The 25,217-nt window shown below is 35.7% G+C and overlaps 2 protein-coding genes across 4 annotated transcripts; one reads left to right on the top strand and one right to left on the bottom strand.

The window, feature by feature from the left end:
* Positions 1–4: 4 nt before the first annotated feature.
* On the bottom strand, positions 5–17,099 carry anxa6 (annexin A6). 3 transcript variants are annotated; one of them, XM_016285094.1, is made up of 27 exons: positions 16,873–17,099; positions 15,608–15,659; positions 13,551–13,635; positions 13,354–13,448; positions 13,151–13,264; positions 12,749–12,754; positions 12,104–12,194; positions 11,946–12,025; positions 11,794–11,850; positions 9,742–9,835; positions 9,295–9,390; positions 9,151–9,209; positions 8,946–9,068; positions 8,601–8,659; positions 7,155–7,233; positions 6,709–6,790; positions 6,518–6,612; positions 6,289–6,402; positions 5,847–5,937; positions 5,383–5,462; positions 5,224–5,277; positions 5,019–5,112; positions 4,835–4,930; positions 3,692–3,750; positions 2,829–2,966; positions 1,870–1,951; positions 5–1,696 (listed from the first exon to the last, which is right to left on the bottom strand). In XM_016285094.1, exons 2-26 carry the CDS (start codon positions 15,614–15,616, stop codon positions 1,892–1,894), a joined length of 2,010 nt encoding a protein of 669 aa, XP_016140580.1. In that variant the 5' UTR covers positions 15,617–15,659; positions 16,873–17,099; the 3' UTR covers positions 5–1,696; positions 1,870–1,891. The 3 variants fall into 3 exon arrangements, 2 of the variants coding, with proteins under 2 accessions (XP_016140580.1, XP_016140581.1); XR_001610207.1 differs by lacking the exon at positions 5–1,696 and adding an exon at positions 2,548–2,719 and having other exon boundaries at positions 1,890–1,951; positions 2,844–2,966; XM_016285095.1 differs by lacking the exon at positions 1,870–1,951 and having other exon boundaries at positions 5–1,778; positions 2,844–2,966.
* A 1,823-nt stretch (positions 17,100–18,922) lies between these two features.
* LOC107594883 (cationic amino acid transporter 2-like) lies at positions 18,923–24,181 on the top strand. The gene is made up of 12 exons (XM_016285093.1): positions 18,923–18,990; positions 20,578–20,947; positions 21,095–21,250; positions 21,349–21,514; positions 21,956–22,092; positions 22,439–22,661; positions 22,738–22,874; positions 23,074–23,176; positions 23,253–23,383; positions 23,484–23,650; positions 23,779–23,887; positions 23,975–24,181. Exons 2-12 carry the CDS (start codon positions 20,584–20,586, stop codon positions 24,091–24,093), a joined length of 1,812 nt encoding a protein of 603 aa, XP_016140579.1. The 5' UTR covers positions 18,923–18,990; positions 20,578–20,583; the 3' UTR covers positions 24,094–24,181.
* The last annotated feature ends 1,036 nt before the right edge of the window (positions 24,182–25,217 follow it).

The following is a 25,217-nucleotide window of genomic DNA, read 5'->3' as shown; positions in this document are numbered from 1 at the left end:
TGTATTTAGGGCAGACACTAAGGTTCAGCAAGTACTATCAAGCCCTGTATTTTCTCTTCATTTTTAGAACATCATTTTACTTTTTTAATCAACATCATAATGCATGATTTATCTTTTGAAAAGTAAATCAAATCTACCGAACATCAAATATCACATTTACCATCTGCAATTTATTACCAGATATTTCCTATTAAGAACAGAGTTACATAGATTACAACAGGAGGGAATTTCCTAATGTGGTGCATCTGTAATGTAAATAAAGTTAATGACTGATCTGGGCGAATCAGCTATTCAGACCACTAATGAAAATAAGGACGTGAAAAGCATCCTCTGCTGAAAGAAATACTTGATGTTTTAGGCCAGTGGTTTCCATTTTTTTGGATCAAAGGGTCACGAACATCAGTAGAAAATCTATGTCAAATGCAAATAATTAAATGCAACTACTTATATAATCAAGCACAGGTAGAAGAGCAAAACTGTCCAGCTTTTAAAAAGTAGGAACGTTTTTCCTGTATCTTCTGTTGTCAACTGAAAATTAATTTGTCACCTGCACTAACTACACAGAATAAAAGAATACATGACCCATTCTACATAAAAATAAGATTTTTCCTTAAGTGGGCATAAACTTGATCTGAACTAACAACAGTTTGTTTTGGGAAATATTGGCTGCTACATCATTAAATGCCTGTTCACACCAAAAACGATAACTATAACGTTAACTAAATTAGTGTCCACAACGTTCCGTTGCATTAAATGTTCGAGAAAGCAGGATAGATTCTGATTGGCTGTCAAAGTTTGTAGTGTTCATCAGCTGGGGAGAAAAATCATTCTGAAAGTGATTCCAACTATATCTTTCCTCTGTGCCGTTATCATTTAGTTGTGGTGTGGACTTAACTTTATTCTTTTAAAATTCAGAACAATTTTTTTAACTACATCTTTATTTTTATATTTATCATCCATGGAGTGAATGGGCCTTAAAAAACTAAATTGTCAGTTTTCCTATTCAGCCTATAGAGTATATCATAATAATAATTGTGCAAATCGATGAACATATGCAATTCATGAAAATACTAAAGGTGTGGTCACAAGGTCCATTGTCTATTGTCAACAGTGTAAGTGACCAACTTAAACCTGTTGCAAAATCTGCGTGTGGGAATATTTTACCCTGAACCGAAATTCCTAATCATGTGGAAATGACTGGATTTCACCTATGAAAACTCGCTGAGCAACATAAATTGTGACCGCACCTATAGTAATTAATTTTATTTGTTGACTTTTGTATGATAAACATGGTACTGTGTTCAGAAGCATATCACCACATTTTGTACTAGATTTGAAGCAACTTTTGGTATTAAAAAACAACAACATTGGTGACCATTTAACAACACAAACTGAAACACGATCGCGTCTTTTATTTCTGGGGTGATCAATTTAAACAGGATGTTGGGTAACAAATAAAGCACTAGTAGTACGGTAACACCATAAAAAGTGCTTTTAACTCTAAAAAAATTTATTTAGTGCACGACTTCAAAAAATAGGAGAAGGTGTGGCTTCTGCATAGGTCATTACTCATTAGCTTTGGCATAGGCATGGCAGCAGCAGCAGAGGGCACAAAGACTGTATGTTGACTAGCATCTCCCAAACAACAAATGGGAACACAGTCCACTGGTTACTAGACATGAAGATCATGTGACAGATCCAGGACAACGGACAGTGTTCTAATCCTCACCTCCACAGATAATCAAAAGGGTTTTACGATAGTCTCCTGATGTGTCACCCTGAAAAAAAAGAATATGATTTGGTGAGACCAAACATTTTGGAATAAAGCATAAAAGCATAACCAATAACTTGGTGAACGTACATTGACAGATCCAGGACAACGGACAGTGTTCTAATCCTCACCTCCACAGATAATCAAAAGGGTTTTACGATAGTCTCCTGATGTGTCACCCTGAAAAAAAAAGAATATGATTTGGTGAGACCAAACATTTTGGAATAAAGCATAAAAGCATAACCAATAACTTGGTGAACGTACATCGTAATCATATCAGTGGAAGTTTGGTGTTGCATAATGATATTAAGCCATTATGAAATTCACTGCATTACGTAATTACAGAGCATTTTGTATAAACTTTCATGATAACTGTACGAGCAGTGAGAGCAACAGATCACTTTCCTTCCTTCATAGACTAAAGTGCATTTCCATGGAAATAATGCTTGAAATTGCGAATGAGAATGCTATGAAACCACACAATTCTACAAAACAATAAATCTTTTGACACACACACCTTAAAAACACACTCACAGACTTGTTCTCAGCATGCTTTATCTGCAAGCATCTAAAAATAAATCATGCTGTTATTTTTGATTTTTATATATATATATATATATATATATATGATTTGAATTAAAATTATGCATTAGCTTGTTTTGCGGTTGGTTTATTTGCCTACTGGCCCAACTAATAGCAAAATAAGCCCAAAAATGGCATAAAATGTATAATTTATTGTTGTTACAGGGAGTTTTGACTACAGAGCCAGTATAGACCTGTTACTGAACACTTCCTGTCTCCTTTCTCTCCACCAATCAGAATCAGCACACTGAGAGGAAGTCAAGCATGCTGGGGAAATTCCTAAACAGCTGAGTCGAGCGAGTACACCGCAGGAACCTGTCAAACACTCTGTTCCCCTCGACTTAACCAAAAGAGGATGTGCAACACCTACAGTAAGACAAAACACAATATCTACACAACTCTCTTTTCGTCTGATCGCACCAGTAATACTTGCACAAATGCATGCAGGATGTATGAGAAGGAACACACAACTTACAACAAGCGTTTCTACCTGGATGAATTCATGCAAAGTGGCGTCATGGGTTTCTTTGAACTCTTTGCGGATGTTGAAGAGGTCAATCTCAGAGCGGGACACCATGATACGGATAAGAGCCCTGTCGTCTGTTCCCAGGCCCTGCAGGGAAAGTCACAGCACTTAGGAAACTCTGGCCTGACCGCTGATCTGTGCGATGCTTATGAAGCAAAGCATCAGCAATAGTGCAGATGCTCATCACTGGGCCTGTGACTCATAATCAAGCCTGAGAACCATTGCTGGATTAGATATGCCGTCATCAGATGAGCTCTGCATGACTGTTGCTTTACATAAGTGTGTTCAGCCCACAAAAACTAAGACCATAAATCAAGTTTCAGTTCATAGTGAGCGACTTACTCAGTAAAGCATGATTTTAATCAGTGTCTGTAATTCATCACTCAAGAGTAAAGATTTTGCTCAGAGATCAGCTAAGGAGCTTATTTGAGTCCTCAGTTATGTTTTATTTCAGTATCAACTCAGATTGTTCTTATGAGACAGTAGGAGTCAGAGTAGGATGAAAAATCATGACACATGTCTGAGTTTTGAGATCTCTGACTTTTGCTTGTATCATATCAAATCTGAGCAGAGTTTGAGACATTATTGAAATATGTGTGACAAAAACCTTCATTTGCTCTCACTTTCATATCATTGCTGTCTAAGAGAAAAAATTAAGATATTAAAGAAACCCGAGTTGTGATTTTTTTCTTGTTCTATGGGCACGTTGAGTTGACTGATGTCATGTTCTTGGCCTAAATCAGCTGTTTGAGATAGTTCCTCCTGCTCACAGACAGATGTTGAGGAAAGTGTATTACATAATGCACTTTTACCTTCATGGCTTTGTACAATCGGTCAGCAAAGTAGGATGGCTGATTCTTCACACTCCGCACTGGAAAATATACACGTGTAATTGCTATTTTTTAAGATGAATGGAGTCATATGATCTTTTTGTATGTAAAACGTGATCAGAAATGTCACTGCTTGCTAATGTAATTGTTAAAGGAGTCATATCATACACACCTTATAACGTTTAACGTCAAGATTTTGTGTTAGAAAATAGAGTCATCATTTAATTTTAAGACTTTAAGATGACCTCTTCGCATATAAAATGAGTAGCAGTTTTACTGCATGTATACAATGTATGCAGCTTTGTTATAAACCTTAATCAGGTTAGACATAATATTGAATTTAATGTGGATGAAAACAAGGCTGTGAAGGATAGACTTACAGTCTTTACAGAGGAACACTGTATAAAGGTCCTACATCATGTAGTTTTCACAACTTCCAAAACTGTTTTATGGTGTTTTTGTCTACTGAAAGTTTTTTTTTTTTTCAGAAAGATGTTTCTTCAGCTGAACAATTGGTATGTTGTTAAACAACAGTACAGTCCATTGAATGAACTGTACTTTTATCACTCACAGCCTTAAATTAAATATTAAATTAAATATAAATTAAATTTGTTACCCTGACAAAGTGTTGTTATTGTTAACTAAAACGAAATCTACAACTTAAAAAAATGTGTTTTGTTAATTGAAATAAAGCTAAAATAAATTTAAATATAAATATTAGATGAAAATGATTAAATATTAGATAACTTCAATATTAGAACATTTTAGATGACTTCAATTAAAAATCTAAAAACTAACTGAAATAAGTTTTAAAGTTTAATGAATTATAAAAACTACTAAAACTGAAATAAAAACAAATGAAAGCTAATAGAACTATAAGAAATATAAAAATGATAAGAGCACATCACAAAATTAACTAAAACTTAATTACATTTATTATTTTAATTTAATTCATCATTCAATCACAACTAATTTTGATAGTATGCTGAACTCAAATTCATTTCTGATTTCATGATGATATGACCCCTGTATTATAAAAAAAAATCTAATTCAAAGTAATTTGTCAAAATAAAATAAGCATTTTTTTTTCCTGATGCATGGTCATTGTACTGACAAAGTTCTTACCAATAGCAAACATGGCATTTTTAAAGTCTCCTGACATCTCCTTCTTTATGATCTGTTCGAAATCTTTGTTGCTGCACCTCACAAATTCCTGGAACACTGGAGGAGATATAGTGAATGTTGGCTGGAGCGTTCATGAAAACATGTATTAGCACGTGTACCAGTAGCAAACATGTGTCTGCATTACCTTTCCTCAGGTGAGGAAAACTCCTCGTGCACAGAATGCTCATGAACTTGTCCTCCATGTCATCGGAGTCTGCATTGCATGCATCTGCCAGTACCTTACATTGTAGAGAAAAACTAAATCTTATGATAATTCTCTGGCATTTCCTTTATACTTGGTAAACAAAAGACAAAAGTTGACAGTTTTTTAATAAGTTTTTCACACTTACTTGGGCATCCTCCAAGGCCCTGGCCATGTCTACTGGACCCTCCTCACGGGCTCCCTGACAAACAGCATCAGATTAAAGTAGTTTATAGTAATAAAGTTTATAAAGCACAATGTATGAACTGTGAGTCAGTGTTTGGATGCAAGAACTGTGTAGATGTACCTGTGCCAAAGATATCAGGATCCGTTTGAATTTCCCAGATGTATCTGATGCGATGGCATCCTCCAAACTTTTTTTATAGGCTATGCAAAGGAAAATTAATATATATGGGTAGACATACAGTGATACAGAGATCTGTAAATACATGATTCTTCAAGTTGTAGTAAATGCCCCATTACACAGATTTTTTTTCTCTGATTAGCCTGGATCAGGGGTAGGTAAGTTCGGTCCTAGAGAGCCGCAGTCCTGCAGAGTTCAGCTCCAACCCTAATCAGACACACCTGAAATAAGCTAATCAATGTCTTCGGGATTACTTGCTATAGGCAGGTGAGTTTTTTTTCAGGGTTGGAGCTGAACTCTGCAGGACTGTGGCTCTCTAGGACCGAACTTGCCTACCCCTGGTTTAGATAAATAGCGCCGCCTGCTGGACAATGCATTATTACATATAAAGCAAGGTTTTTATTTACCATTCTGATAGGCAGAGCACATCTCCTGAATCTCCTGGTTGCTCCTGGTGACCAGGATCTCAATCAATGAATGTTCATCGGTTCCTGCGCCCTATTTTAAAAAAAATTTAATTAATCTATTTAAGCATAAACATGGTATTTCATACCAAATTGCTTTAGATTATTATGTGTAAACTCATATGCATATGACTAAAATATTGCTTTTAACTTAATTTCTTTACTAACCCAGTGAAACTCAACATGAAAGCAAACAGTCCTTGTAAAAAGAGACTATCACCTCTGCTCTTGTTTGGACAGGTGACTGACCCCCAGTGAACAAACGAGCACAGAGGTTAATAGCAAAAGCAGGTCGATCTGCTTAAATGATGAAACAGCCTTTTCTATGGCTCAAATTAGATTTCTGTTTGGTTCCATTGTGCCGTTACAATTTTATTCTCTGTACCTCCATGGCTTTCTTCATCATCTTAGCGTCAAACTCTGCTGGAGTCATCATGAGACCCAGGATGAGTCTTTCAAGGTTTTTGGACAGTTCTGATTTTAGGTCAGCCATGAGTTCCTGATGGAAAACAACTTTATAAATCAGCAAAATACCAAATGCACACACATTTACAGTTACCACAGTAATGCATTCTGTTCAATTGGGAACAAAACTAGGCAGGACTGTGTCGTACCCGTCCCAAAAGAGATTTAAAGGTCTGTCTGATCTCCTGTCTCTGTGCATTGCTCCTGTGCGTCACAATGTCAATAATAGTATCTTCATCAGTTCCTGAAAAATAACAGGAAATCATATATTATATTTGCAGTTCATAGTATCTTTGGCTAATGCATTCTATTAACCATAACATACTGTGTTTTTACGCACCAAATCCCTTCATTGCTTTTCTCAGAGCTTGAGCATCACTTGCGGGGTCAAAATTTTGATATGGTCGCACAGTTCCTCTTAACTAGTGATGGATAGGAAAGACAAAATGATACACTTACAAATTAAAAAAGACAGGCACACTCTTTAACACTGATCTATCAGTGCATATTTGTAAAACTGATTAACAGCAACATCACATCAGCAGCACAAGCACACATACGGACACACTGAGATCTGTGGGATGGAGTGACTGGGAAAGTGTCACAGGAACTGGCAGCAAATCAAGACTCTGATTAGTAAACCGAGTGGCATTCAGATGCTATCTGTGCACAGACAAAAGCTCCGCTGTATGTTTAGGGTGCATGACACAGTTATCAACTCTAGCTTGGCCGGAGCAGAGAGTAATACGATGCATGCCGCTGAGAGAAAACGTGGGGGTCTCTAACCTGGACTTTGGTCATGGCGCTGATTTCCCACATCTTGTAGGCAATCTGTGCAGCCTCTGGGAAGAACTCCCCTGCAATACTGAGAAACAAACAGCTCTTTAGTCTTTTGTGCTGACAAAATAACAATGTGTGGATTGAGGGCTTGACAAAAACAAAATAGCTTCAATTCTTGATCTCTGGCCCTGGTTTACTGAAATCTGCAAGAACATCTAAATGATATAATAAAGTATGTTATGGAGGTACAGTACATAAATACACCACTGTTTGAAAGTTTGGGGTCAGCAAGGATGCATTAAATCGATCAAAAAATACATTTATAATGTTACAAAAGATTTCTATTTCAAATTATTGCTGTTCTATTGAACTTTCTATTCATCACAGAATCCTAAAAAAATATATATCATGGCTTCCACGAAAATATTAAGCAGCACAACTGTTTTCAACATTGATAATAATAAGAAATGTTTCTTGAGCACTAAATGAATGATGTTTAGAATGATGTCATGTGACACTGAAGATTGGAGTAATGGATGCAGAACTTTCTATTCATCACAGAATCCTAAAAAAATATATATCATGGCTTCCACGAAAATATTAAGCAGCACAACTGTTTTCAACATTGATAATAATAAGAAATGTTTCTTGAGCACTAAATGAATGATGTTTAGAATGATTAGAATGATGTCATGTGACACTGAAGATTGGAGTAATGGATGCTAAAAATTTAGCTGTGCCAGGAATAAATTACATTTTCTATTTAAATAGAAAATTTTATTGTAATAATATTTCACAATATTACTGTTTTACTGTATGTTTCATCAAATAAATGTAGCCTTGGTGAGCATAAGAGACTAACATAAGAAAACCATAAAAATGTACTGACCTCAAACTTTTGAATGGTAGCGTGCATTAAAAGAACATTTAAAGAAAGTATATATAGAAACTCATGTCTTGTTTCTAAATATCCAAAACTGTGGATACTATATGTTGTCCTGTTTAATGATGGACCAATGGCTCTCTCTACTGAATGTTCATAGTTACTGCAACACTGATTTAAAGACTCTTTAAGCCAAGACTCAAAGTTACAAGGTGAATTTTCTGATTCCTGCACCACTAAAATCATTAAATACAATTTTAGAAAATAATTACTTAAAGGGATAGTTCACCCAAAAATGAAAATTCTCTCATTAATTACTCACTCTCATGTTGTTCCAACCCGTAAGACCTTCATTCATCTTCAGAATTTTTTTTTAGATATTTTTGATGAAATCCAAGAGCTCGCCATGAGGGTGCGTAATTAAGTTTCATTTTTGTGTGAACTATCCCTTTACGTTTTTAAGAGGAATCGGCCTTTGAATGGCTCACTTATAGTTATCTCTGCATATAAAGCTAGGATTTTTCAAATGTAATAAAATGACACACTTTAAGACCCTTAAAAATGCTTACTCATCATCTCCTCCACACAGGTTCAGCAGGGTGCGCTTGTACTCGCCAGATGTATCATCCTGTTGCGTAAACACATGGCAGAATATATTGTTTACTATTTTATTTACAAACACACACAATGTGTACACTGTGGGTAACATTTAAAATATGAGCCATCAATGTAAGAATGCACCTACCACATAAATAAACCATATTTCCTATGTAACTACATAACAAATGACAAATGCATTTATAAGGTCAAGGAGAAAAGCTTCACTATTGGAAATTATTTCAAACAATGATAAATGTAATGCACATTACGCGCTGAGAGAATGAAGAAAAGTCTGGATTTTGATGTGGTTACACCTGAATCATATTGTACAGAGATTTCTCATAGCGCAGTCTGAAGCACTCTCTGATGTCCAACATGTCAATTTCAGAGCGGGAGACCATAATGCGGATCAGAGTGTTATCAGCTGTGCCCAGGCCCTGCAGACAAATGGGGAAAATGACAATGTATTGATAAAACCAATTTTACTCCATTACAATTCATTATAACAGGTAACACTACCTTCATGGATTTGTAAAGGCGTTTGGCAAAGTACATGGGCTTACTTCTGATGCACTGAACTATGGGAGATAAAGAAAAAAGCAGATCTTAGAGAAAATGCAGCAGTGAGTTTTCAGGTATTGATTGCATGGTGCCAAAGCTTACCAACAGCCAACATCAGTCTTTCAAAGTCTCCGGAGAGCTCACTCTTAATACTGTCCTCAATAGAGCTCTCAGCAATTTTCTGGTATTCATCAAATACTGAAAAGCACAATCATACATTTGCTGTTACATCACACAGAATTTATCTATGTTACATTGGGTAATCCGAATATTGCAATTAATTTTAACCATTAATAATCTAAATTCATTAACAATCATGATATTGCACAGTGGTACATCTTGCATAATCACAATTAGGTCATTGCACAATGGTTTTGTTTGTTGCATTACACACTCTCTTTCAGATTTTAAAAGCAGCAACCTGATGGTCAAATTTAATCAGCGGTGCAGTGAGGAGGGCTACAGACACAGAAGAGAGATTGTGTAGTGGAGGAGGGGTGTTAGTCAGCAGAAATCTCTGTGTCCAGTGTGTGGCTGTGGTTCTCATACCCAACTGCAAATGGGTCACACTTCGGTTTCCCAGCAGCATGATGAATTTGGCCTCGTCTGTGCCCCACTGTGCCTCTCCTGCGTCATACAGGTCCTACAGTGAGATTACACACAATCATTCTTTCAAGATGCAAGTCAGGAGGTCAAAAACACACTAGATATGTTGCATGGTAGGGTATGTTATTATACTGCATAGATTTCCTGTATCCTTTATGCACTAAAGAGTCAAATAAATACGTAAATAAGCATAGAATATTCAGTTAAAGGTGCAGTAGGACATCTTGGAAAATGCTAACTTTAGCCTGATAGCACTGAAAGCGTACGTCCCACCCTCCCTGCAAATCACTGTCCAAAGCCACGCCTCCTGAACGCATGAACGCGCACAGACCAGATGCCCAGAGACAACATTACTAATGAGAAACTTTATAGTACAGTTAGTAACAGTACAATACCAAGGAAGGAAGGAAGGTCAGGTTGTTGTTGTTTGCCTGCCATTCTCGCTCTGTCTGCACAGCGTAAGTGAATGCCCTGTCTGCGCGAACAGGGTGCGCAGAGGTATGCAAATACATATTTTGACAGGCAGGTAGGAAAGCCTTTCACAATGTTCGGACCGAACATTTCTTGCTCCTACACCTTCCACAGAATATATAAATAAATACATATAAATACATTTAGACCACTTAACTTAATGTTTGCTATCGGAATGTAAAGAGACTTTCAACCAGCATAACAAAAAATGTTTCTGAAGACAATCACCTATCGCACCTTTAAGTTTTATTTTCTTTATGTGGGAAGAAAGAGGCCGCAGAGTTATACACTCATTGTAAAAAAACATTTGACCAGAGAATGTCACAACAGACCAATCAGAATCAACATAATATTGATTTGTAGTATAATTTATCCAGTGATCTGTTTGAAACCGATCGTATTTTATAGCTACACTGTAAGAAACTGACTGTGAAATTCACAGTAATTAACTGGCAGCAAGTGACAAGTAACTTAGTGTATAAAAAGCACAGTAATTAACCCGCAGCAAGTGACAAGTAATTTACTGTAGAAAAGAACTACAGTAATTAACTGGCAGCAAGTGACAAGTAACTTACTGTAGAAAAGAACTACAGTAATTAACTGGCAGCTAGTGACAAGTAACTTACTGTAGAAGAAATAACCATATTTTCGCTGTTTTCATTTACAGTAGCAAACATGTAACTGTAAAGTAAAACTCACTAATTTGCAAGTGCAACTTTTTTTGTGCTTATTACACAGGACAGTGTAGCGATTGGTGAGGAATGTGATCGGCAAAGGACCTTAAGCCAGGAATCGAACACAGGTCGCCAGAGACACAGTTGCACTATATGTCTGTGCGCTAACCACTAGACTATCGGTACCGACAGGTTCCATTGCTGTTTAGTTATATTGGTTCAGCCCAAATGAATAAAAAAAATAAAAATGAATATGAAATAAATAATGCATGTTGCACAATTTAAATATAAATATTCATTTATCAACAGTCACAGTTAACTGCTCATCATTATAACAAGCTTAATTTATCATTCTTCACTTATTGCTAGATGTGAAGAATGATAAATGAAAACAAAATCTTGATGACCTTCTGGTCTTTTTTTATTTTTATTTTTATTAAAGAATACATTTGCTTCCTGTACTCTCTTGTGAAAACTAAGCTGGATATAAATAATATCCATTATTTTTTTACAGCACATTGTTGGTTACTGTAATTTTCTACAGTACATAATTGCTTGTTGTATTTTCTACAATACATTGGTAATTACTGTGATTTTCTACAGTACATAATTAGTTATTGTGTTTTCTACAATACATTGGAAATTACTGTGATTTTCTGCAAGACATCGCTGGTTACTGTGACACTCACGGTACTTCTTACATTACTGCAATTTTGACTGAAACTACGGTATTCTACTGTGAACTAGTATACAGTAATTTCCTGTGAACAAACACAGTAAATTCCTGTAGATTTCACATGAATTTTTTACAGTGTAGTTCTAAGTCTAATATTTTAATATTCACACTCACTTGAGCATCTTGCTCCACAAGGTCTTCACTAACAACATCATCTTCCTCTCTGGTCCCCTGAGAAACAGGACAATCACCATTAATAAACACACACACGCATCACATTTGTCACTAAACTGTATTGTAAAAAAAAGATCTAATATATGACTCACCTGAAGCAAAACAATCAGCATCTTCTTAAAATGTCCAGATGTGTCCCCTATAACATCCTCTTCAAGGTCTCTGCCATATGCTATGAACAATCGCAGAGTCAGGCTTTGCCTCAGTTGGTTTCTTGTTAACTTTTGTAAAAAAAAAATGTAAAACTCACCATCTTTGTATGCTGCCACCAGATTATGAATCTGCTCATTGGTTCTTGAAGTGAGAATTTCAATCAAACATTTCTCATCTGTTCCTGCTCCCTTTAAAGCACAGCAAGAGGGTCAATTACTGAGCACAAATCACATACTCTGTCTCTTTCATTTGAAAATCTATTTGTACAGGATAATGTACAGTCAGCTAGTATAATTATTCAGAGGGATATGAGTGCATTTACTGAAATGGCATAGAGAAATTACAGTACAACATTGAATATGTGTTCAAATGACAGACGATTATTTTGTCATATAGGACAGTGTTAGTAAACATTTTTCAAACCCTGCAGTCTCTTATGGTAACAAGGCATTTGCAGAAAGCAGTTAAAATCTGCAATAAACAGCAATTTAAGTGTAAACTCAACATTAAGAATTGAAACAAAGCAGTTTCTACATTTGTGATTAATAAATATTAAATATGTAAAAATCTATTTCTTTTCCAAAGGGATTGTCAGCCATTTTTTCCATGTTTTCTATTACTGACGTCCTGATTGGCTGAATCCTTTTTCATTTTCACAGCCATACAGATGATAAAATGGTTAACAGTCCCTAAAGAACTGGCCTAACTATCACCATTTAATTAAATAAGGAAAATCACTTACCGTATCCTAATGATAGCAACAGCAAAACAGATTCACAGGACAAAACATGCAGTAAATAACAGAGAATATAGCCGATACTGTAATTGGTCTTTTAATGAATGATGCTTAGAGATTAGGTTGTTAGTCACTATTCTGTTCAGTTTAGCTGATTGACAGATAAGTATTGTATAGAACACAAATCCTGTAGCCATTTTGTTATTATATTGAAAAAAATATAATAATTCAAAATATTTTCAGAAAATATTAAAGACAGAATGAAATACTACAACATAACACATCTATCTGAATACAACTATCTGTGCAGGCCATGCATTTGAATAGTACATTTCAGTGCAATCAGCCAAGCACTGCACATTTAAACTGAAAGTCTCAAACTCTCAAAGCATCTAGATTCTTACATACCTTAATGGCATCCTTGATTTCTTTGGCATCATGATAGGCTGGAGGTCTCATCAAACCCACAATCAGACGTTCAAACTTCCCTGTCAGCTCGTATTTCAGATCATCAATTAAATCCTGTCAAATAATGTATTTTTGATCGAGCACATTTTGTTCTATAAGCCTTTTCTCCATTTATTGAATGTTTGCTGGAGATTTTCCAGTACCTTCCCATATTGTGATTTGTAGGCAGCACGGATCTCCTGCCTCTGAGCATTGCTTCGCGAGGTAATCAGGTCTAAGATGGCTTCCTTGTCACTTCCTGTGACACAACAGAGAATAGTTTTAAGTGATTATATGGACATATCATAGCAGTCACTGGCTTCATATTAAATATTTATAGTTGAGAAGTCCTGACACTCACCAAAGCCTTTCATGGCATTATAGAGGGCCTCTGCATCACTGCCCGCATCAAAGTCAGGTTGATCTGCAATTGTACCTCTAAATTCCTATAGCAAAAATTATAGATGTTTAGTCGTAATTTTTACTGAACGGTAAACCAAGAGTCGCAAGATGAATCTTATCAAACCCAATGAATAATAAACATTCTAAATGTTTTCTTTCATTGTCATAAGAGGAAGGCCAAACAATTTTACTTAAATATCTATCCAAACAAGAAAAAAAATCTTACACAAACATAATTTTGCATTTATCAAAAAAAAAACATTTTAAATACAATAAACAGTAATATTGTGAAATATTATGGCAATTTAAGTAGTGCTGTCAAATCAATTATATACATGTATGTGTATGTATTTATATATACATATAAATATACACAGGACACACATATATTATGTAAACAAACTTTTATTTTGGATGCGATTAATCGCGAATAATCAATTTGACAGCACTACATTTAAGATATCTGTTTTAATTTTAAAATGTAATATATTCCTGTGATGCAAAGCTAAATTTTAACAGCTATTACTCCAGTCTTCAGTGTCACATGATACTTCAGAAATCATTCTAATATGCTGATTTGGTGCTCAAGAAACATTTGTTTACATTATTAATGTTAAAAGCAGTTCTGCTGCTTTTGTTTTTGTGGCAACTGTGGTATATGATAAATAGAAAATTCACATATATTTGAAATATAAATATTTTGTAACAATGTAAGTCTAACTGTCAAATTTAATGGATCTTTCCTGAATAAAAGTATTAATTTCTTTAAAAACTTTTGAACGGTAGTGTATATATAATAAATATATCAAATATATTTTCCAAAAAAAAAACACATTATACTTGATATCTCACGCATTATACTGAATTCAGAAATGTATTTTAAGTTGCTCATGGGTGGGACAGGCTACACGTGTTTATATAATCCCAAAATGTAATTTTACACCAACAATCAGACTCTCCCTCATCTGGCCTTTAGTCCAAACCCAGGCGGGACTATAGAGTGGACAGCTGACACCTGTCAGTGCAGCAGTTGTATGATATGGTCAGCAGCAAAAGTCAGTTTGTGTGTGACAGAGAGAGACAGAAAGCCTGTATGCATCTTAAATGTCTGTAACCTTACACTTTCAACCCTACTGAATCTATAGAGGGATCGTTCTCCTTCAGAGAGCTGCAGACCTCACATCTGACAGGGCATAAATGCTACATGACTGTGCATTTTCAAAGCTCCTCAGCACTCACTGTCTCCTGACAATTATTCCCCATTATATTGGTCTTGCTGGCGTGTCTTAGTAGGGCACAGAGCCAGAGTCCTCGCCCCTATGCTTCTGTGCACATGCTCAAGGCCTGTCCAGCAGCTATCACTCAACACAGCAGCTGTAGGGTTCCACGTCTACAGCAACAGACCCCTAGCAACACCTATCTCAGCAAACAAACATCCGGCCAGGCACACTTCTACGATATAAGAAATGCTTTGATGTATTATTCATGTGCATAGCACAAACAATGTTTAATACTTAGGGCTAGAGGTTTATTCATATCCCTAATCCTAATAAGAGCAATACCAATAGTGATGCTTCATTTTACAAGCATCACTAATATATAATGTTTAATAAATTATTAGTGTGCTTTAATAATAGTTTTGCTACTATCCATCATTTCCATACGGCTTTAGGGGATCGCAGGGTTTTGCTACTATTTAAAAAATTATATATAAACAAGATAGATATCAAAAATAAAATAACTAAAAAATAACACCACTGAGCCACCACAGGTCTACTTGCGGCATTGTGGTGTTCTCAACAGATCTAATTTTTTAATGAGCAATTCATCCACCTCTGAGATTTCATAAAGAAAACTGTGATATCCTATACTCCCTGAACTACAATAGATGGAAAACGAGATTCGTTACCATGAGAAAGAAGGCAAAGGTCACGTCTTGGTGGCTACATGATCAAAATTCAAACGTTACATCAACATAAAGCAAGCAGACACACTGATTTAGACGTTTTGGCTTACTTTGCCCATGTTTAATCAGTTACTGGTTGTCAATGGAATGATAGTCTTGAACCTGGAGAGAGAATTAAGAAGAAACAAAACAAAACACGTTAGCCTTTCCTTAGCTTGTGTATGATTAAAGACCAAATGTACTGTGCTTTTAAAAATGGCAGTTCATTACTTTAAGAATCTTGAGTTTCTGAGTTATGCCTACTATAAGCTACAATGGAAACCATGTTAGATATATTATCCAGAAACCTCTATTCGCAGTGTAGTTCAAAACACATTGCTTCTGAAGCAAACTGTCTATGGAATGTTTCCATAAGTTCACTCCTATGAGTATCCAAAACTGTTCATATGCTCTAAAAAATGATTTCCTCCTAATTCAAACCATTGCTACTCCCTATAGGTTTAAACGCTGAAGGCAAAGCCACATTTTCCACAGGATACTCTTGGCTCCACCCGGTGAACTTATACTATGCTCTCTTTCACTACATATATATATATATATATATATAAAATCAGGCAAATAAATAACAGGGAACACTCAGTGATGGAAGAACGTCCAGTCTGCAGTTCACCAATGGAAATTGTATTCTCTGTTATAATGCCAAAGTTGTGCACAAAACTTGCGGAAGATGCAGCAGCAAGCTGCACAATGACAATTCATTAAAATGTCTCACTTCTTCTTGTATGTTGTGTAAGCATTAGCCTATTGATTTTGCACTCGGACTCTGCAGACTTTTGTAAAACAAAATAAAATAAAATAAATAAAAATCACAGGCACTTTTCAGTATTGTTTAAAATAGTAAATGTGTGTCAGTGGAGTCCAAAAATAGGCATGCCTCTCTGTCTGGTCTGAGTCAGGAATTCTTTCAAGGTCTGAGAAAGACATTCACACAGCTCCACCCAACCAGCAAAACCATAAATTATAATGAAATTAATAATTAAAAAAATGAATGAAAACTACTCTCAGCTGAACTGATATGACATAAAAAAGACCTTTACTACAATAATAATCTTAAGACCTTTGGTTAATAATTAACTTTTCACATTTTCAATCATCATACATGTGTTTAATCGGTAGAATTTAGTGTGTATCCTATATAAAGTTTAGCGGTAGAAAAGAATCTGTGAACGCTTAAAGTTATTAAAGTGGTAGGCTACCATTTGTCCATGAAACGCGCATTTATATGCTACAATATGTATCATAAAATGCCACTATTTTCCAATGCACTCGCTAAGAATAGTTACAAATAATAATAACAACAAAAGCAGCGTTTTACCTTAATCACAGGGAGTCTCGAGCTCCGACTGACGGTGGTCCGTTGTCTCTTGCTGAGAAACGTCCGTGCAAGTATCAGCTGTTCTTCTCTGGCGTAAAGACTGCGGCGCAGACTGCTCAGGAGAACCAGCAGCTATGATGTAATGTCCACGGCTGACGGCTCGTGATCGCCAGTTTTCATAAACGACGTGAAGCATGGGATTACTATGACTCGAGTCGTTGGTTTCTCAGACGGTATTATCTGCAGTGCACCTCCTGATCTGCATATGCAGCACATTTGGCGATTCCTGTAAACTCTTGAGTCAAGATGATTATTTGAGAAACAAATGCACAGTATTTGTGAGATTAAAGATCTACTCAATTTGAATACATTTAATAAATAAAAAGAATCCAAATAAATTTGGCATTGAAAATTTAAATAGGAATGAAAAACATCGTTATTCTACATGGAACGTGTTGCCCTATCATGGCAGAGGTCATGTTGACGCCACATGATCCTCTGTGGTATGCAATTCACATAGTTTTCTTTATATAGTCAGATATTTTAGCTTCTTTATAAAACCATAAACATAGAAGTACTTTGCTGGGACATCAAGAGCTGCACCAATAAGTGTCGATCAATATCTGAAAACCATTGGTACCTTTGGGACAAATAGGAGCCAGCTAAAAGTAAACAAAGTTTGGGATCAGTAAGATTTTTTTTATGTTTTTTGAAGAAGATTCTTATGCTCATCAAGGCTGCATTTATTTGATCAAAAATATAGAAAAAAACTGTAATATCGTAAAAACAAAAAATATATACAATTTTAAAATAATGGTTTTCGATTTTAATATAGCCTAGGACTACTTCAAAATGTAATTTATTCCTGTGATGGAAAGCTGAATTTTCAGCAGCCATTACTCCAGTCTTCAGTGTCACATGATCTTTCAGAAATCAATCTAATATGCTGATTTATTATCAATGAGGGAAACAGTTGTGCTGCTTAATCTTTTTGGAACTTGTGATATGTTTTTCAGGATTCTTTGATGAATAAAAAATAAGAAATAACAGCATTTCTTTTTAAAAAAGAATAAACCTAAACCTAACCCTAACCCTAACAATATACATTACATTAAAAAAGTTTGGGGTCAGTATTTATTTATTTATGTATTTATTTTCAGCAAGTAGTTGTTTGGAAATAAAGCCTGACCCATACTTAGGCAGAGACATATGAACTGTTAATGAATTACTCAGATGCAGTCTGAATTGCAGCCAAGTACAAACACAGTGTCTTATGAGTAAACTTCAAGAGAAAAGCAGAGTGTTTGCTTATATGCTCTTAGTATCCAATGGCTGTATGTCTGCCTTGGCGTGAGATTGTGACAGGGCTATTTCTGTCTGAGCCTTTCGGTCATTCCGGTAAGAGGGTGAAGAATCCAAGTCAGAACAGCATAGTAGAGCAGAATGGAGGGAGAGGGGGCCGATACAGCCACTACTCATTCACAGTAAACCTTTCTCCCTAAATACGGTCTCATTTCATTAGACTCATAGAATGATTTAGGTATTGTCCGACACTTTACAGTTATTGGTAAAACATGATTTAATTGCTGGAGTCACAAAAAGCATTATTAAATGTGTTAACGTTCTGCACTATAAATCATGAATGTAAGCCCCTCTTTATAGTCAGTAGCCAGGTATTACAAAGCTGGGCTGCCATCTAGTGAATCGAAAGTGAATTTCTCAAAATGCTTGTTGACCAAAGCTGAAATTGTTTCATAATTAATAATGTCCTATTTCTTTCTTGTATAAAACAATGTTCTGTTTTATCGTGCAAGTATTTGCTGAGATAGATAGCTATTATAACCTCACAGCAATATTACAGATCTTTGTTTGGTTCTCACATGGAATTTTATCCTCACCCTGTGCCTTGGCTGCAATTATGAGCACATTATGGGGCCAGTGAGAAATGTGGAAAGAAAGGCTACTTTGTTGCTAATGTCATTGAGTGGGTGGGTCAAACAGTCCACTCTTGTATATATTGTTGAAAAATCATTTGGCCTCATTGGTGTGAAAGGGACGGATATATTTAGACAGTTATTACGAAGATATAGACCGCAAACCTCTCTGGACACAATTAAGGTAAAGAAACAAACATTCACTTACTAATTAGATGCATTAAGAAATGTCTTTGCAAGCTATTTAGTCATTATAGTCGTAACATTTTATCATTATAGTTATTACATTTTAAGTTTGGCTTTTTTTTTTTGCCATCAGTGCATTCAGTGCGGTGCATATTTTCAGTGCAACAACAGGTGTAAATAAATGCAAAAATTAATTAATTAATTAATTAATAAGGAAAATATGACAAATCCTTCTGCATGTAATTTAACAAGTAACACTTTCTTACATAAAATATTTGCAATAAAAAAGTAAAATTATTAGAGTAGAATAGTACAACTTGCAACACTACGTTCTGTGTGTTCTTGTTGGCATGACACATGATCAGTGCTATAGAAAGCAGTATGCAGCAGTAGATTCCTGGCAGGATTAGCATCATAGTAAATCTCCTGTTGGCAGATTTTAGAAAGCCACCACACAAACAGAACGTGTGCCAGCCGACCACTGCCAAGTCATGAAGGCAGCTTTGTCTATCCTTCTTCATTATTCTCATGGAGCCACAGAACAGGCTTCTGTCTAGAGTTCAGAAGAGGATAAGTGATGCAGTAGAAAGTGGAGGACACCTGACTGCATCATTTCTGTTGTATGAACCAATACACCAATGAGAAGATTAATGTACATGAAGCCTTGTAAAATAAGATTTAAGAAAAAAAAATTACTTGAATGAAATTATTTAGTAATGGATCCATTACACCATGTTTTTAATTATTGAATTAATTTGATTTTAAAAAAATCATTTGTGGCTCACAAAGATGGTTAGTGATGGATATCAGTGATCTGTTCATTCTTAAATTAGAGATCTGTTTTTTTTCAAAGGAAAGAAACAAAGAAAAACATCTCAGTACACTTGTGAAAACATGAAGACATTGTGATAAGGTAAATGGGAGGAACAATTATTTGACAAATAAATGACCAACACGCAAAGGATTAAAAACTATTATTTTTCAGGGCGATTACTTGAGCATAATCCAGATTAGTTGTCAAATGACACAATAGCATGGAAATGATATTAAAAATGACATTTGATATGATGATAAAACAAAAGTAATTTAGCTAAATAAAAAATGCAGAAAAATGTCATTTGTTAAAAGAAATAGTTGACCCAAAAACTAAAATTTGCTGAAGATTTACTCACCCTTACGCCATTCAAGATTAGTTTGTTTCTTCATCTGAACAGATTTGAAGAAATTGAGCATTACATCACTTGCTCGCCAATGGATCCTCTGCAGTGAATGGGTGCCGTCAGAATGAGAGTGATAAAAACATCACAATAATCTACAAGCAATCCACACGACTCCAGTCCATCAATTAACTTGAGAAGAGAAAAGTGTGTTTGTAAGAAACAAATCCAAACAAACAACTAATCGACATCTAGGATGGCCTGAGATTAAGTACATTTTCAGCAAATTTCAGTAAACAATTCCTTTAAAAAATTTGGATATAGCATTAACCTTTTTTTATATTTAACTTTTCATATATTTGTAACCTCACAAACAAGCTAAATTCAAAGTAAACATTTGAAATTTTACTTTCACTCATCTCTAACAGCCAATAATGCAATCGATACGGTCTTTCCTGTGGGGCCTGTGCCGCAGAAAGCCCCTGGAACCGGAGGGAGAGGTCTCCATTTTTCGTCGCTGTCTTACAACTTTAGATCTAGTGGCTTTGGGAGTGGGCAGCACCTTGGGGGCCGGTGTTTACGTGCTCTCTGGAGAGGTGGCCCGGACCCTGGCTGGACCAAGTATTATCATCTCCTTCTTCATTGCTGCTTTAGCTTCTACCTTTGCTGGGCTCTGCTACGCTGAATTTGGCGCAAGGGTTCCTAAGACCGGCTCTGCCTATCTGTACAGCTACGTGACTGTGGGAGAGGTGTGGGCCTTCACCACAGGATGGAATTTACTACTGTCTTATGTCATCGGTAAGCAGAAATTATAGGCTTATGAAAATGCAATTTCAGCCTAATGGCGATTAGATAGATAGATAGATAGATAGATAGATAGATAGATAGATAGATAGATAGATAGAGTCAAAAGTCAAGTACTAACAGAGCTTTCTCTTGGTTTAGGCACATCAAGTGTGGCCAGGGCATGGAGTGGCACATTCGATGATCTTATTGGAAATGTGATGGCTAATTATTTTAGCAAATACACAGCCATGGACCTGCCTGGCCTGGCAGCCTACCCAGACTTCTTTGCAGCTGGTCTCATAATGATTCTCTCTGGTATCTGACTATACTAATCATACACTGTCTAGTTCATTATTCTATATTTAGCATCTATGGCAAAGGCTTAGACTCGATGTACTGTATTTTTCTCACAGGTCTTCTTGCATATGGCGTGAAAGAATCAACCACGGTCAACAAGATATTTACAAGTGTTAATATACTGGTGTTGGTATTTGTCATCATCGCTGGCTTCATCAAGGGAAACCTACAGAACTGGTTTATCACTGAAGACATCATCCTGAATGCAACAGCAATGCATGAGTAAGAACATTTGCATTTATAATTTATTGGAATTTTCAGTGTAGTAATAATCAGTGTAGTCCTTTCAGTCTAGAAACATTAAAATGATCTGTGTATGTTCAGTATAGAATACTACTTGATGCAGTGTATAGAACATACACTGTGCATACACAGTATGCAAATTTCAGTAGAATACACAATCTACTGCATTTGGGAAAATAAAATCAGTTGCAATTTTAATGTCTTTCTTGACTCATTACTTGATTGGACTGACATAAGTTTGCCAAAACATTTTTACACAAAATAGATAAAAATGCAAAATCTATATATTCTGTACCAAATAGCATATTTTTACTATTATAGAAAAAATAGTAGGAGTAGTGTGCTAATGTGCCTTTCCAAATTCAGATATCCTCAGTTCTTTTCTAAAACCATTTATTTTATTTTATTTTAATTTTTAAGAAACCTAACATCCACCGTCAATGTCACCACTGGGTATGGAGTAGGTGGATTTTTCCCATTTGGATTTGAAGGAACACTGGCAGGAGCAGCCACATGTTTCTATGCATTTGTTGGCTTTGACTGCATTGCAACTACAGGTAAATCTGAAAACATTAATAATGTTCAGTGTCGCATGACTCTTCAGAAATCATTCTAATTTGCTGATTTGGTGCTCAAGAAACATTCCTTATTATTAGCAATGTTGAAATCATGTTTAATATTAATATATAACGCTTTTTCCAGGATTCTTTGATTAATAGAAAGATCAAAAGCATTTATTTGAAATTATAATATTTTCTAACAATATAAAATGATTTACTGTCACTTTTAATCAATTCAATGCATCCTTGCTGAAAATATAAATGAAAAAACATTTTGCTCATCCCAAACTTTTAAAACTTAGTGTGTATTATCTCTAGTCATGCTTTTAAACTGATTTGCCAGGTGAGGAGGTGAAGAACCCTCAGAAGTCTATACCTGTGGGTATCGTGGTGTCTCTGCTCATCTGTTTCCTGGCGTACTTTGGCGTTTCGGCTGCTCTCACTTTGATGATGCCATACTACCGACTCAGTGTTCAGAGTCCTTTGCCTGTGGCTTTTGCTTACATTGGCTGGGCTGCTGCAAAGTACGTTGTGGCAGTCGGGTCCCTGTGCGCTCTGTCAACAAGGTAAAGGAGTCACAGATTGAGATCTGAATCTCTGTTATGTATTGGTTCAGTTACAGACAGTTAATTTCATCTTCAGTCTCTTGGGGTCCATGTTCCCAATGCCCCGTGTCCTGTTTGCCATGGCCAGAGATGGACTCATGTTCAAATCATTGTATAAAGTCAGCTTACGGCAGAGTCCAGTGGTGGCCACACTATCCTCTGGCACTGTGGCAGGTAAGTGTATTAAACAAGATTGTTAAAAAATTATCTACATATTGGATCAATTAATTTGGATCTCTTTTTCATCTCTCACATATGACCGACTAAGCCAAATCATAAGACTAGAGCTTTTTTCTCTCTATAAGATGAATAATCTGCAGCTTTTGTGCAAAATGCAAAAGCCCTGGAAATCATGTGTTCTGCTTTATTCCAGCAATAATGGCTCTTTTATTTGACCTGAAGGCATTGGTTGATATGATGTCGATTGGAACCCTCTTCTCCTACACACTTGTGGCTATTTGTATTCTCATACTAAGGTTGTATTCCCAGCTCCACACTTCCCTTCTAACACCATGATGCAAATCTTTGAAGCTAAAACTAGTTTCTTTCAAGGTATCAAGAGACTGCTTCAGAGGAAAGTGATTTGCACACACCCACAACTTCGACGTTTGGGTTTTTGAAACCCCCTTCATACCCTACCAATGAAACTTCAAACACTGTTACAACATGCACAGTTTTTCTTGGTATGCAGAAAACCTTCCACAGAAATACCGAAAAATATGACCACTTGGAGCATTATATAGCAATATCAGCAAATTTCTTTCATATCTTTTGATTTTGCAGTTGTGTTGGTGCTTATTCTGTCACTGCTGATGAGCAAAGCTATCAGATCTTTGTTGTTTCTGGAGATCTGGAGTGTTGTGAGTGTAACTGTGATCCTGATCATAATGTTACTCACGGTCTTCATTATCTGGAGGCAACCCCAAAACCCAACCAAAGCCTCCTTCATGGTGAGCACAGGACTTTTACAATGCAATACAATGCAAAACAATACAATACAATAGCACCTTATTTTATAAAGTAAAAATATTAATAAAAAATAAAAATGATTCATATCTCATATTTTCTGTGACCACAGGTACCGTTCTTGCCTTTACTCCCTGTGGTGAGTGTGTTCATCAACATTTACTTGATGGTTCAACTGGGAGGAGACACATGGATTCGTTATGCTGTGTGGATGGCAGGGGGTATGCAATGCAAAATATGAAATGTTGTTGAAAGATTAACCTATATTTAAAAAAAAAAGTGTAAATGTGTGTCTTTTTTCTGTTCAGGATTCCTTATCTACTTTGGATATGGAGTGAGGAACAGCATCCAGAGGCAAAGGTTACTCAGCAGTCAGGTCACCATTGAAACCATTGAAACCAAATCTGATAAAGAAGGATCCAAATAAATTGATGACCTACAGAAAAATCCTTTGCACCAGTCATATCTCTCAAGTAGATGCCAGTTCAGCAAGAAGCTCTTTCTAGGTTTTTGTGTTTTTTAAACTAGAGTTTTTATCATATTTGCAGTGAAATCATCTCTGTCAATTTATACTTTTTATAATAAATAAATAAATATTTCTGAATCTTCAAGTTGACCATGACATCGTTTATTAAATTACGCACTACTGTTAAAAAGTTTGTGGTCGGTAAAATTGTTAAAACGTTTTTGAAGGAAGTCTCTTATGCTCATCAAGGCTGCATTTATTTGTTCAAAAAATACAGTAAAAACAGCGATTTTGTGAAATCATATTACAATTAAAATATTTGTTTTCTATTTTAATATATTTTAAAATGCAATTTATTCCAGTGATGGCAAAACTGAATTTTCAGCAACTATTACTCCAGTCTTTACCGAAACTACTCCTAACATTACAAATGTCTATACTGTCACTTTTGATCAATTTAATGCATTCTTTCTGAATAAAAGTATAAAAAGCAGCATACTGATCCAAACATTTGAACGATACTTTATGTTGGGAGAAAATGCTTCAATAAGTAAAAAAAAAAGGTCCCAAATACTGTAAGTGTGCACTAGCTGGACCAAATGGGGAAAAAAGTTAAGTATCAAGATTTGAAATATTAGTTAAGCATTAAGATTTGAGCTAAACAAACAGAATTTATGACAATGACATTGTTCATTTTTTATTTTTATTTATGTAACAGAATGTAAGCTTGGAAAAAAAGATTTGGTTAAGTATACAGGACTTGCATGACTAGAAAGTAGTTGCTCCTCAGAGTTGCTGAGCGAACTGATGTGCCCTTAAGGGACTTTAATCTTACTTTCAACTGTGAGGGCACAAAAGAACAATAGTACCATTCACAAGATCCTACCTGTGTCGCACTAATCAGATCTGAACCATTAAATCAAACAGAAATTCAGAAAACTGGGTCATTCCACAGCAAATACCCGGCAATGAGTTTATAGGCCACTAGTATCTTTAGAATTTTTAGCTCCATTGTTTTTATGCACCAGAAAAAATAACTCAAGTAAATGTAACAATGTAGAACATATTAATCATGCATAACACTG

Source organism: Sinocyclocheilus grahami, unplaced genomic scaffold, assembly GCF_001515645.1.
Source record: "Sinocyclocheilus grahami isolate Dianchi unplaced genomic scaffold, SAMN03320097.WGS_v1.1 scaffold192.1, whole genome shotgun sequence".
In the NCBI taxonomy this organism is placed as follows: Eukaryota; Metazoa; Chordata; class Actinopteri; order Cypriniformes; family Cyprinidae; genus Sinocyclocheilus; species Sinocyclocheilus grahami.
The sequence above is the reverse complement of the archived record's forward strand: the minus strand, read 5'-3'. Positions and strand labels throughout refer to the sequence as shown.